The sequence below is a fragment of the Macrobrachium nipponense genome, chromosome 21, assembly GCF_015104395.2.
Source record: "Macrobrachium nipponense isolate FS-2020 chromosome 21, ASM1510439v2, whole genome shotgun sequence".
In the NCBI taxonomy this organism is placed as follows: domain Eukaryota; kingdom Metazoa; phylum Arthropoda; class Malacostraca; order Decapoda; family Palaemonidae; genus Macrobrachium; species Macrobrachium nipponense.
In genome coordinates this window covers 69,073,112-69,086,218 of record NC_087212.1, presented here as the reverse complement: position 1 = coordinate 69,086,218, position 13,107 = coordinate 69,073,112, and the positions used below count along the sequence as shown (strand labels likewise).

The window sequence follows — 13,107 nt, the reverse complement described above, 5'->3', positions numbered from 1 at the left end:
ACTTTACACCAAAAATATAACATTTAAGTAAGTGTAATTGCTGGTTCAATTTAAACTGAGAAAATCGCCAATAACAGTGCTAAGTGGGGATTAGCGCCGAAAATTCAGTTATCATCGTTGCTAGACAAGCGCCAGAACCAGGGACTGCCTGTATGAGGTTTTAGTTCCCCATGGTAAGACTTAAATATTAAAATTGTGAAAATTCCAAAATCAGTACTGTTTGATACCAAGCTTGGTATACCTATCTGCCACCCTGGCAAGCTGACCAAATGATCTTTATTCCTTTGTCATCTCTAGGTAATAAGAACAACCCTCACTAGAAACCAAGGAGATGGTAAAAGTCTGAAGGTGTTAAGTCAGGTGACATAAAGGCATAAGGCAACAGTTCAAAGCCACAGTTAGTCATTTCAGCCATTGCCTCACACAGAGCAGAGCAACAGGACACTTGTTTGTGGCTTTCCTTTGCTTTGCGTCCTGGGTGCATTTTTTAAGTCATAATTCCACTGTGTGATACTTCCCATTAATGGTTTCATGGTTTTGCAAGCTATCTTCTAAAACATTCTTATAATCTCAAAATAAAGAAACCACCACCTTGCATACTGGCCACTGGACTAGGCTTTTAAGGTGGTAGAGAATCATGGTATCCCCATGATTCTCTTATACAGTCTGTATCAGCTTGGAAGTGTTAGTTTCCGGGAAGTGTCTACTCTGGTAGGTTTCTATTCTGATGCAATTATTGGTGACTGTGATACCCATCTCGCAAACAGCCTGTTCATCCCAAAAAGTAAGTCAAGATTAGTGTGTATCAAGTCAGCACCAACATCTCATCTACTGTATCTGTTAAACTGTAAACTTCTTGTCATTCAAAATCATGCAAGGGATGACATCTGGATGTTCCTATCAGGGATCATCTCATGCACTGCCAATGCCTCATTTGAATTCAGCAGCCCACTTCTAAACAATAGAATAGGAAGGAAGGCCTTCGCAAAGTAGGTGACCCTGATCTCCTGGACTTTCTTGGGGACATAACATCATTTTATAGGCAGAATTAATCTCATAGTAAGGAGTTTGCAGGAGGAATTTATTTCATAGTAAGTAGGGGGATTACCCTAGGAAGGAAAACTTCACTGAAAGGATGTTTCAAATTTTTTTTCACCCACTGAGGACTCTCCTTGGTTAACATCTATCAATACAAGGTATCTAACTACAGTGGTTCCCCCGTATTCGCGGGGGACGCATACCAGAACCCCCCCGCGAACAGTTAGGACCTGCGAATAGTTGGAACCCCTGCAAAACTCTTAAAACTGTCTATTTTGTTAGTTAAAACTCAAAGAAACCCAACTAAAAATGTTTATACTTGGTTTTTTTTAATAGTTTTATTACAAAAAGGGCATTTTATGATGAAATTGATAAAAAAAAAAAAAATGTGGATATTTCTCATAGAAAAATACCACGAATAGGCAAATTTCCTGTAAATAATGGTGGGATATGTTCCAGAGAGTCCGCAAATCCGGAGACTGCAAATAGGGGGGCCCACTGTATATATAAAAAATGAGTTTCTCACTGTATTTACCCTTAAAGCTTAGAAAGTGCAATGAAAAATTTAACTTTCACTATTAAAAAACACCGAACTCTTCGTAAACCATATCACTTACACACAAACTTGATCATTATTCCTCCTCACTACACAGTCAACCCCCACTATTCGCAGATTTTCTATAGACTGTATACGTACGTATACCCATTATTCGCGGATGTACATATTTAACACCTAATAAAGTACTACTTGATTTATGAATTAGCAAATTAATTTGAAAAAGTTCCTTTATATATCAGCAGAATTAAATCTTTCTGAGAGAATAATTGGATGAAAAAAGTAAGATCTTAAAAAGATCAGCAGAACATAATTACTACAAACCTTCTTTGACAACTTCCAAAATAAATTCAGCAATTTCCGGTAACTTTGCCTCCCACTTATCACTTGGGGAGAGAACCTTCTTTGTGGGCTTCTCAGCTCCTGGGTCATCAGATGCATCAGGATCCATTTCCTTTAATTTCTTATACTCTATTTCAAACTGTGACTGTAAGTCTTCTAGAGGTAACTGCAAATACAATGAAAGTTTATTCTGCTGTTTAGAGGGAACTGAGGATCATCAATAAAAATTAAGTACTACAGAAGAATCAATTTTAACAGTTGCTTTTGGATAAAAATGAAGTAGAGCACACAGACAGTGGCAATCTGTAGTCAAATTTTTTACATTTTCTTTGGCAATTACCTATCTACTCTGTACTTCAGTACAGGCCTTATAGTACATGAAACAAACTTTCACTCTGTTCACTAGTGACATCCTTATTTAGTGTAGCACTTAATCCTTGCTGGTGCTACTTTTCTTACTAACCTTTCAATACCTGCTCCACATTTCAGGTTCTGTGAGCCAACCTTTATTTACTGAAGCAGTAATGTACAGTCCAGTTCAAAACACAATTGACACTTACTAAAGAGCAATTAGGACTTTCTACACTAGGAAAGTGATGATCAGTGTTAGCAAACTATTGAATTTAACTGTACATGTCCAGGAATAGCTGCTTACTGAATATCACCTAACAGATAACAATTCTATAATATATACATGCATTTGAGTTTTATACAAAATCCAAGTGCAACTATGTATGTATTTTAATCCATCATCACCATCACAATTTTTTTTTTAAATCAGCCTCTTCCTTTCGAGGTTAAACGTGGAATGAATTTTCTCCCCTCTCCTGCAATCTTTCTGCCTCAACTCCAATTAGATCGAGGTCTCCATCTATCAACTTTTTTTCATATTTTCCTGGGCCTTCCTACAGCTTTTCCTCCTGCTGCTTCCTTTTCCTCTGATTTTCAGACTAACTATGCCCCATCCATTCTCATTATAAGTCCAAATTATCTTTGTTTTTGAAATCTCTATTTATATTCCAACAGCAGGACAACACATCCCTCTGCTACCTCCCCATCTGTAATATGATCCCAACATACTCCAGCCATGAACCTTAACATTCTGTTCTCGTACATTTTGTAACCATAACAATGTATGTTCATCCCACAGATAATGAAACTATCCCAGAAAACTGACACAGATTTTATCTATATATACAATGAAATATTTTGTCTTTCATAGCTTGTCTTATTCTGTTGGACTGCAAGTGTAATCACTAGCAATAATAATGCAGTTCTATCTCAAGATAAATTCAATTGAGCGATAAACAAACATGCAAAAATTTACTCTGTACATTTCCCAGTCTCAGAAAGTCGAATATCAATACAAAAGTCTGAAATTGTTCAATTAAAACTAGACCCACAACAAACCCGTAGATGTTAAAGCACAAGTTGTTGGCTGTTTGTGATTATACCTCAGCCCTCATGGTCAAATAGAATGAGCACAGAACACAACATCCCAAAAAGGCACTCACCTTTGCAGCAAAAGGGTTGCCTTTCAAAAAGGCAGTTAATAATTGGACTGCATTTTTTCTTACGGTTGATGAACGATCTTTGAGACGTCCAAGTACCAGCTCCAAGACGTGTTGCTGACGTCTAAGTGGGACAGCCTTCTCAGTTATGAGATCATTCCAGATCTGCAAAACCTTGATAAAAAAAAAAGGCAAAAAGCATTACATGGGGATTCACCATACGACTTGTAACAACCCATCTGTGGCTGATTTAAAATTAATAGTGTAGATTATCCATACTCCGTTATAGTTATAGAGAAAGCCCAAGTACTTTGACTTTTATAATCAACTAATCAGTACATTTGTTTCTAAAAGCAACATCCAAATTGATCTATGAGCACCCCACGTTTAATGCCATAAATCTGAATGCACTTTTTGACAGATGAAATGACTGAAGGGAGAACTTTTAAATGAACACTCCTGACACATTTTCTAACAATGACGTGGATGAATTACACTTTGCACATACAATACCCATTCTAAATACATGACTCCAAACTGTTGTATTTTCAAAATTAAAATATGTCTTTTGAATGGGTTTTTTATTTCTAACAATCACCTAGGTTGTCTTATCAGAAAACTGGCACTTTTTTAGTTATAGTCTTGAGCATTAAGCTTTGCTAAAAGTATAAGGATGCATAATTTGCATGACCACTAAGTTCCAGTGGATGAAAATTAAATGCATAGCAAATATTGGCAAAATCAAAAGTGGAATGAAGCTCTTTTGAATGAGGAAAAGGAGAAGAAAGTCTAGTAAATAAAATGAAAATATGTTACATTTTCCTAACCTTACTGCGCACAAATGCATGAATGTCATGTATGTGATCCTCTAGGTGGTCCAGACACTGGTCTCTCAAATCCTTATTCTTGTCCTCAAGGTCGTCTCCACTTAGAACTTTTAGTACTATTGCACCAAGTATTGACAACACACAGTTGCGCATAACGTATGCCTGTTCAAAATGGAAGGAAGATGAAACACAAAACACTTCATATAGTTTGAAGCAATAATTGTTAGCCATTAAGCCAAGTTTATCAAATCATCCGTTTTTTACAGAAATTTACAGTATCTATGGCCAAGAATGGTCCTAAAAGTCATTAATTTTGACTACCTTAATAGAATAGTAGTGGGCAATCATACTGCACTGTCAACACAACACATATGGATTTTCCTCGGCACATTTTGACTTACCTCTTCATCCAGAAAATTGATAAGAAGGCTCAGGGAAGGCATGACCACCTGCGGGCACTTCTCTGCAACTTCCACAATAAACTGAGAAAAGTTGCGAAGCCCTGAGGTGTCTTTCATCAATTCCTTTGCATCTGTTTTGGTTATTTCCCTTATCATTTCACTTATGACACTCTTGTTATCATAAGAGTTAATAAGAAGGATAATTCCTTGGGCTGCTGGAGTTACCATGTGTTCAAAGTGCTGAAGTAACTGTAGAAGATAAAATATGGAATTATGAAACTAAATTAAATCTACATGTCTCAATGAACAAAAATCATTGCCACAGTATATTAGAACTTAATTTTTCAAAAGGCAGACTGGCTAAACGTTCTTTAAAAGAAAAAACTAGTGACCCCAGGTATATATTCACTAAATACTGCAAATGCTACAGAAAAAATGAAAGTAAAATAAATCATGGAAATCCTTGAAAAAAAATTGCAATGAGCTCAAACTTTTGAGGACTTCACAAGAGTGGTTAAGACTTTCACAAATACACAAATAACAAGACTTATAGCTAACTGAGACCCTAAAATCTGCCTACACAAACACAGTGCTACTAGCTCTCCTTTTAAGAGGAACTAAATTGTCTGTGACAATTGTATGGGCATAAAAATTATGAAATAAGAAGGGCAGGCTTAGTAAAGATTACAGAGATGATAAGAGAGTCATGATTGAGATGGTATGGGCGTCTGTTGAGGATGGATGACGAGGAGGGAGTGAAGAGGGATTGGGAGAAACCTGTTAGAGGAAGAAGATCAAGAGGGAGACAGAGAATTAGATGGCAAGATAAAGTGAAGGAAGATATGGAGAGAAGAGGTTTGGTGGAGGATGATGCCTTTGATAGAAGGCAGTGGAGAAGGCGCATCAGGCAACTGACCCCTTAATGTAGGGATAACGGAGGGGAAGAAGAGGAAAAATGGGCTCAATACAGACAATGAGTTTACTGAGGAACAAATACACACAGTAAAATGATAAAAAAAGGAAAACCATTCCCCACAAACATTAACTTTCAGGCACATGCCTGCAAGCAAACATTCTAATTCCAATCTAATTTATTACACATCTCACTTACTTTAGTGAAAAGGTAACAAAACCCTTTCAAAAACCTTGCAATCCAGAGCCTATATTAAGCCAAGGTCCACATGAATTTATATATTCCTTCTGCTGCATTACTCTTTTGTAAGGTGGTGATTTGCTATGATGAAGTGTTCTTTAAACAATGCAATATTTTTCCTGCTTTTTTCTCTCATTTCAAATTTTTCTTAATTTCTTTTATACTACATGTACAGATATGTATACATTATATAAAAAATCTATTCAAAAGTCTTGTACTTTGTCATCAGACACTGCTAGAAGATTTATCTTGATGTTAAGACTGAGGGTTTGTTTTGTATATTATGAACATATGTATATATGTATGAAGGTTTCAGTTATCACTTATCCAAATACTACTGAAGCAAAACAACATGCTGCGTCAGTGCATACAACTCCTTCGTATACGTATAATAAATATTTGTCTTTAAATTTCACCATAATAAAATTTGTCATTATTCGTCATTTATGTACTCACAATAAGAAAAATCTTTCTTAGAGGATAGGTTTCCCTAAGTTATTAATCTCTACATTTAAGCTGCCATCCTTTCTACCCATTCTGATTTTTAAAAAAAACAGCCATTGCGACAGAAGAGTAATACGTATTGTGACTATTTCCTCTCTAAACATTACAGTCGCTCATGGTCAATGCTTTTACGTAATTTACTTTTGTGCTCTTTTACCACTGATAAAAGCTAGTAAAGATGATATAACTGCATATGGTGGGGATTCTTATATTTGACAAATATTGTTTGTTAGTTCTTTAATGTATTATAATTTCTATATGAAAAGTGGTATCATTGCTCCTTTTTTCTTCATAAATTCTTCTGATTTCTCCTTAATTTGTCTGCATCAATTCCAAGAGCAAAAATTCAGCAAAGACATTGAAGCAAACAGACCAAATTCCTAAACATATGGATGAAAATAGTAGAATTATATGAGTTATTTATGTTTACCTGAACAGCAATGACAAAAACAGTACAATAAGTTAGAAACTGTAACCTTCACCTATGATATTTTCCTTAAATTTAGAAAGTTTTTCTTACACTAAAATCAATAAGACAACTATTGTTAACAAAACTTATGACAGATAACTGACATCAAAATGATAATATGTTTGTCACTTAGTTAGGGACATCTTAGAATACTGAATAAATTGCCTTATATATTTTCAGTGAACTAGCAACTAATTACATACAAAGTAGTTTTATTAGTGTAAGACACTTATCATGTTAAAAATACACCTGGGAGCTCTCAATTTCAACCGTCAGATTTTCCTAAATGCATTAACGGAAACTTAATGCTAATCCAACATAATACGTTATACATCAGATAACTATACATAGCCTTACCTGCATGAGTTTGAGTGAGCAAGCAAGGCCATGGTTGAATTTCTTGACCAGTGATCCAATAATCTGGAAGACAGAGTCCCTGGTAGGCTTTGTTTTCACCAGATTCATATTAGGGGACTCTAAAATTTTGTAGCAGCAGTTAGCAATCAAACTGTTGGACAGAAAAATGTCAAGTTAATAAAAAATGAAAATAAATTACAAAGCACAAGAAAACAGTTCTGCATTTCCCCTGTTCCCTTCTGTCTCTTAATCATCCAACTTTAACTGATCTGGTAATCAGTCAAATAGAGTCAGTGATTTAACCTTTTATGACGGGCAACCAAAAGATTCAATCAAGCACTAATCAAATCTTACAATTAACACTCATTTTCAACTCCAAATGCACCAAAGTTATCAAATATCATAATATAATTCCCAATGGCCTAATAAACTTAATAAGAGGAAACAAAAAACAAACTACCTACCATAAAACACAACCCCCAGCCACATGAAATTAGACAAAACAAAGAGTACCATATGCATGGCCATGACTGCCAAACTTTCACAACTTCCAGCCATTATAGTAACTTACTTGACAAAATCTTCTTCCATTATGGGAGGATCCCACAGACGCTGCAGTGGATGTTGCAACAACCCATAAAGTTGGTTCAGCATTTGATTACGGTCGTCCTCCCAATCTCTCTCATCCTCCATTTTCTTGGAAGATTTTTTTCGTCCCTGAAACATCCCAATAATTCAGTCAATATGCAATGCTCGTTTCAATAGTACTAAACATGATTAAGTGATTTTATTCCAAATGGGTTTTAGCATCACATTACTGACAAAATCATTAAAAACAGAGTCAAGTCCTGCAGCAAATACACTAAATCTAATAAAAAACTGTTTTCTTAATGATAATTTGGTAGTTTAAACTAAGCTTCTCTGCCTACATTAAAATAAACATTCCAACCGTTAAATGTGCTATGAAAATCAATAATAAAAAGAAATTAAAAAAAACTGACTAAAACTACATTAGGTAAGTACTGATGTCAGTAATGATGACTAACTGGAACTAAGAGGAGCATAACAGTTCATGCAATGTGGAATTACTGACCTAATACTACCACAAAAATGTTAACTCATTAATAATAAATTATACATTATGTTTTCAATAAGTAGTTATAATCTATTTTTCATTTTATATTAATGATATCTCAACACACTTATTCCCTAGTTACAGAATACTGTATCCTAGAAAATACACACCAAAAAATCATAACACTGTACCTTGGTAATCAGGGCTGTATCCAGAGTTGGCTTATTGGAATGCTTTTCAAAGGCTTCAGTTAAAGTACACGCAATGTATGTAGTCATTTTAAGAATGTTTAACCATCTATGTCTATCACTTGAAGACATATCATTTTCGTCTACAACAGGAGAAATTTCTGAAGACAGCTTTGTTATGGCTGAAAAAATGGAGAAAAAAAGTAATAATCAAAGCTTAGTAAAAACATGCTTTTTCACTGGTACGATTCCATATGGTAATAAGCCTACTGGCATAATAAATCATTAACAATTTTCCACTTGACAAAGGATGCAATAAAACAATTAACTATCAAAACTAATTCTTACTGGTAACCAATGCTGGAAATGAACAAGCACAAATCATACACTATGCCTTCCAAAATTATCTGAAAATAGCTCTTACAATTAGTGAAAATAAGCTGAAAAGATCAAGTATATTCTTTATTATTTTAGCAAACTTTCTTAAGAAAATTACCAAGAAAATATCCACATTAACAATATCAGTCACTAACCTTTCACAAGTAAATCCCAGGATTTCTCCTTGCATTCCTCATCGACAGCCTTAAAGTTGACCAGTACACTGTATAATGAGTCAAAGTTTTGCTCTTGTAAAATGAAACTTGAGCCATGTTTCCGAAATGAAACTGTTGTGTCTGTAAGTTGGAGAAAATTTGGTTATATATCAAATTAAAGACAAAAAAAATATAGAACAACCTTCATTTAAGCAAAAGTTAGGAACTTGACTGAATGTCAACCATTTGAAACAGATGATCAAGTCAACCTGAAAACCTTAGTATGATGCTGTGTTAAGAATATTTGCAACCATATGAGTATCTTCTTAAATGCCTCTCTAATTAATTACTGGGCTCTTACCTATGATTTTCTTTGGAAGTTCTTTACTGCTGGAAATATTTGTGACTGCATACTGCCGTGTACTAGAAGCCTCTTGAAGAGCATCCAAACTCAACGGGATAACAAAATCAAACGATTCCATCTGAAATTATTAAAATCACTGACATAGGTAACTCAATCACAACAAAAGGGGTTGGCTTAGTATATGAAGAGTAACTGAGAGAAGTACCTAGGTAAGATGAAGACCATAGTGTCATACATTAACCATAGCCATTAAACTTAACCACAGCTAAGTGAACAGAGATGCAAGAGCTGGAGCAAACACAGAGTTCAGGGTCAAGGCTACTGAAGGCCTAGTAGGTATTTAGGCAGTAGGAATTTCTGAGGGAGTAAAATCTAACCAGATTTACCGTTAACTACCTTAGGTACTAACCTAACCTTGGATGCTGTGTCCTGACGTAGCCCCCTCTGGACCCCCTCAAGTAGTAGTGTAAAATACCGAATGGCCACCTAGCCTATACCATACCGCAACCACCTTCCCAAAAATCAGAAATTAGGTACTACCTAGGTACCTATGGCATTAGCTAGGTAATTTGTGACTTGGGAGAAAAAAAACTTACTTTGAGAGGAAAGTAGAGGTCTAAAGGCCTTGCTTAGAAGGATGCTGGCTCTTGGGTTAAAGGACGTGCTAAAGTACTTCTTCGGGAAGGTGGTCACGCTACGGTAGAGGCCGGCCATTCGGTATTTTACCCTAATTCATGATGACGTACTCTGCATTCTAAGTACCCCAAAAGTCAGGATAGCTCGTAAGGATAGCCTTACCTTAATGTAAGCTAGACTAGCATTAAGTGACCTGAATTAGGATCGCAATTTATTGCTCAACTTACGACCAACAGTCTAAGAATGGAATCGGCAAGGCCCCCAGTAGGCCTGCCAGATAGACTAGGCTAGTACACCAGGTTATTAGGCTAAAGCGCTTTCTACGACAATTTTAGTCTTTATAAATAACGAAAATGACATGGAAATGTTGCAAATGAGGGAATTTAAGAAAAAAACGTCAATTACTGTGAGGATTAAGTAGCATTGCAGGTGAAATAAGATGGTCCAATTGGTTATCCTTCGGTATCGGCTCAACATTGTTATGCAAATCTACCTACCTATCTTCCTAAATTTCAGAGCATTTACCACTATTTTTCCACTCCTGAATATTTCTAATACTCTTTACTTCGTATTAAAATACGTACCTTAACATACCAAAATAAATTCAAAGGAACGAGTGTTTTTTAAAATACACTTGACAGTTGAACTGGTTTGTTTTTGTTTTGCAAAGGAATTTCCCGCGTAATAGCGTCCAACGCTTAGCAGTAGTACTAATGGGCGGGATTTGTCTATGAAACGGCTCCCTTGCCTCCATTTGATTTCTCTTATGTTTATGTTTGTTTAAGGTTTTTTTTTTTTCTCTCTCTCTTGGTAATGCCATAATTCTTTGATAATTTTTTTCCTATTTTCAACTTCCCCCTCAGCAGATCTGCAAATAAAAGTATATTAACTATTCCTCCTTATTTCCCTAATATGGCTGCTCCACAAAACTATATTTCTAATTTCATTATATGCTGGGAGCAGAGTAAGAAATGTTCTAAATTTTCTTTTTTTTCTCACAGTACAAACAATTTGTAAGTTTATCTTGTTTTCATCGGTTTCTTTAGCTTTAGAAGTCTTCATTCGGCCCATGTGGCTGGGCTCATATGTTTGCCTTTACCTGTTGTTAATTAGACTTGCCTTTAAATTTTTCTTTAAACATCTCTAAGTTTTACACATCTTGTTCTCATGACCAGTTATTGAATAACCTGGGTGATACACTCACAGGCCATTTTCTAATATGTCTGTGCGTCATCTGAATTCAGTTATTCTAGATGATCCATCTGCTTTCTCGGAGTTATGTTTTCAATATCATATTTCTGCTGATCTTTAACATATTTTCATTGTCACGTCTTTATTGGGCAATGCGATAAATTATGCATTGTATTTCAGTTCCTGAATTAACTGGTAGGCAATGCCATTCAGTTAGCATATTGACTCATTCATTGTTAACTGTGATTGTTTGTGGTTACATAGATATTTAATTGTCATTTTAATGTATAGAAATAAAGTCAATAGAGCCCAAAGTCGTGGGGTGAACAAAATCCAGGCAATTCTTTGACCCTGACGATGGCGAAAAGATGCCAATCCCTTGGCAATTGCGGTTCCACTCATGACTTTGTAGCTCATGGAACTCCTGCCTCTGCTTCTCTCCAATTTTCTGGCAAACCACCTTCATTTTGTAGGACACTTAGTGTTACCTTTCACCAAAATTTGTCGGCTTTAAACCTAGGAATCAGATGATGCTTTCTCCGGCAACCTCTCTGACCCTTTACAAATGTCTCATTGTAACCTCTGGTCATGTGATTTTGTTTTGAAGGTGTCTTACCGTAACCTCACCGCACTTCAAGCTCAGCTGAAGAGCCTAGAATTTCCTCTCTGGGACGTCATTCTGCCAGAAAACCTCCTTCAGTCTCTACCATCATTGTTTGTCGCTAAGATCCGCTGACGTTACCTCCTTTAATTAGTTGACTTCATGCCACGAGAGTCTCCTGTCCCCTTGCCTAACGACATCCACGAAATCTCTTCCTTTCCTGGTTCATCGGGACATCCCATAGCTTCATTAATCACAATTCTCTCTATGCAATGTTTGTGGCTTTTTGAGAGTTCTAACCTGGCTAACATTGAAGCCTTCGTCCTTGACTTTTCACAGGGCCATAATTTGTCGTTCGAGCGTGTGACCACAGTGTTAATAAACAATGACGGTCCTAGAACAGTGCCTTAAGGCATTCTCTTGATAGAGTTTTTGATGAGTTTACAATTTTCGATTTGTAAGTCTAGTACTATTGGTATTGCACACATAACAACATTATCTATATATCAGAGGTCACTCATTATAGAGCACAATATTATTAGAGTGGAGTGACGTATCTCTAAAAGTTAACTTTCAAGTCAGGTACATAAATGGTAAATAAAGTAACAAAAGCTTCACAGCTTTCCCCAGTTTCTACTTACTTAACCAGACACCTATTGATTCACCTCCTATAATGTTAGTCTTGAATTGGAAAACTAAAGTGAATCCACTATGCTGTCTTGGGTTTCATTTACCCTCACAGCCAGACTTTTGGTATAATCCAGATTCAAACATTTTCCATTCTAAAAACGTTTCCAAACCTGTAGTACTACCGGTCTCTGTAACTTTTTTTCTTTATTTTTATGTCACAAATCAACCCTGTATAATCTTCGGACACCAGACGCTCCATATCCTGTTCGCAATGCATCTTTCTTATCATGTTCTTTCTGTGGTCGTCCTATACCCACGGAAAAATAATATACCGACTTGTGTGAGGCTACGTCTGCGTAGTTTCACACAAGCTTGAACTGAACTCCCTCAGAAACAACACAGTAAGCTTTCCATGAGTTTTGGTTACTTATCTGGTTCAGATTAAGCTGGCACATGCCAGCAGGTGATAATAAACTGGAACAGAGGCCTGGTGTGGACCTCCAGACTCTGCTTAACCTACGGAGACTCCTATAAACGGTTCAATTTTTGAGCCGCAGTGCGTCTTACCATGGCCATGGTCTTACTTCCTATAGTTACTTATTGATATTTACATGAAATATATATATATATATATATATATATATATATATATATATATATACATACACCACACACACACACACACAAATATATATATATATAGATATATCTATATATATAAATATATATAT

The 13,107-nt window shown here is 35.9% G+C and overlaps 1 protein-coding gene across 2 annotated transcripts in view; it reads right to left on the bottom strand.

The window, feature by feature from the left end:
- The window catches only part of LOC135198127 (condensin complex subunit 1-like), a 66,360-nt gene extending 55,690 nt beyond the window's left edge, over positions 1-10,670 (bottom strand). The window contains exons 1-10 of one of the 2 annotated variants that reach the window (XM_064225600.1): positions 10,539-10,670; positions 9,316-9,436; positions 8,955-9,095; positions 8,425-8,603; positions 7,730-7,875; positions 7,159-7,309; positions 4,676-4,924; positions 4,275-4,436; positions 3,451-3,621; positions 1,919-2,102 (exon numbers count right to left, since the gene is read on the bottom strand). In XM_064225600.1, coding sequence (XP_064081670.1) covers positions 1,919-2,102; positions 3,451-3,621; positions 4,275-4,436; positions 4,676-4,924; positions 7,159-7,309; positions 7,730-7,875; positions 8,425-8,603; positions 8,955-9,095; positions 9,316-9,436 — 1,504 coding nt within the window. In that variant the 5' untranslated portion in view covers positions 10,539-10,670. The remainder of the gene's footprint in view (positions 1-1,918; positions 2,103-3,450; positions 3,622-4,274; positions 4,437-4,675; positions 4,925-7,158; positions 7,310-7,729; positions 7,876-8,424; positions 8,604-8,954; positions 9,096-9,315; positions 9,437-10,538) is intronic. The other variant, XM_064225601.1, reaches the window with a different exon arrangement.
- Positions 10,671-13,107: the final 2,437 nt, after the last annotated feature.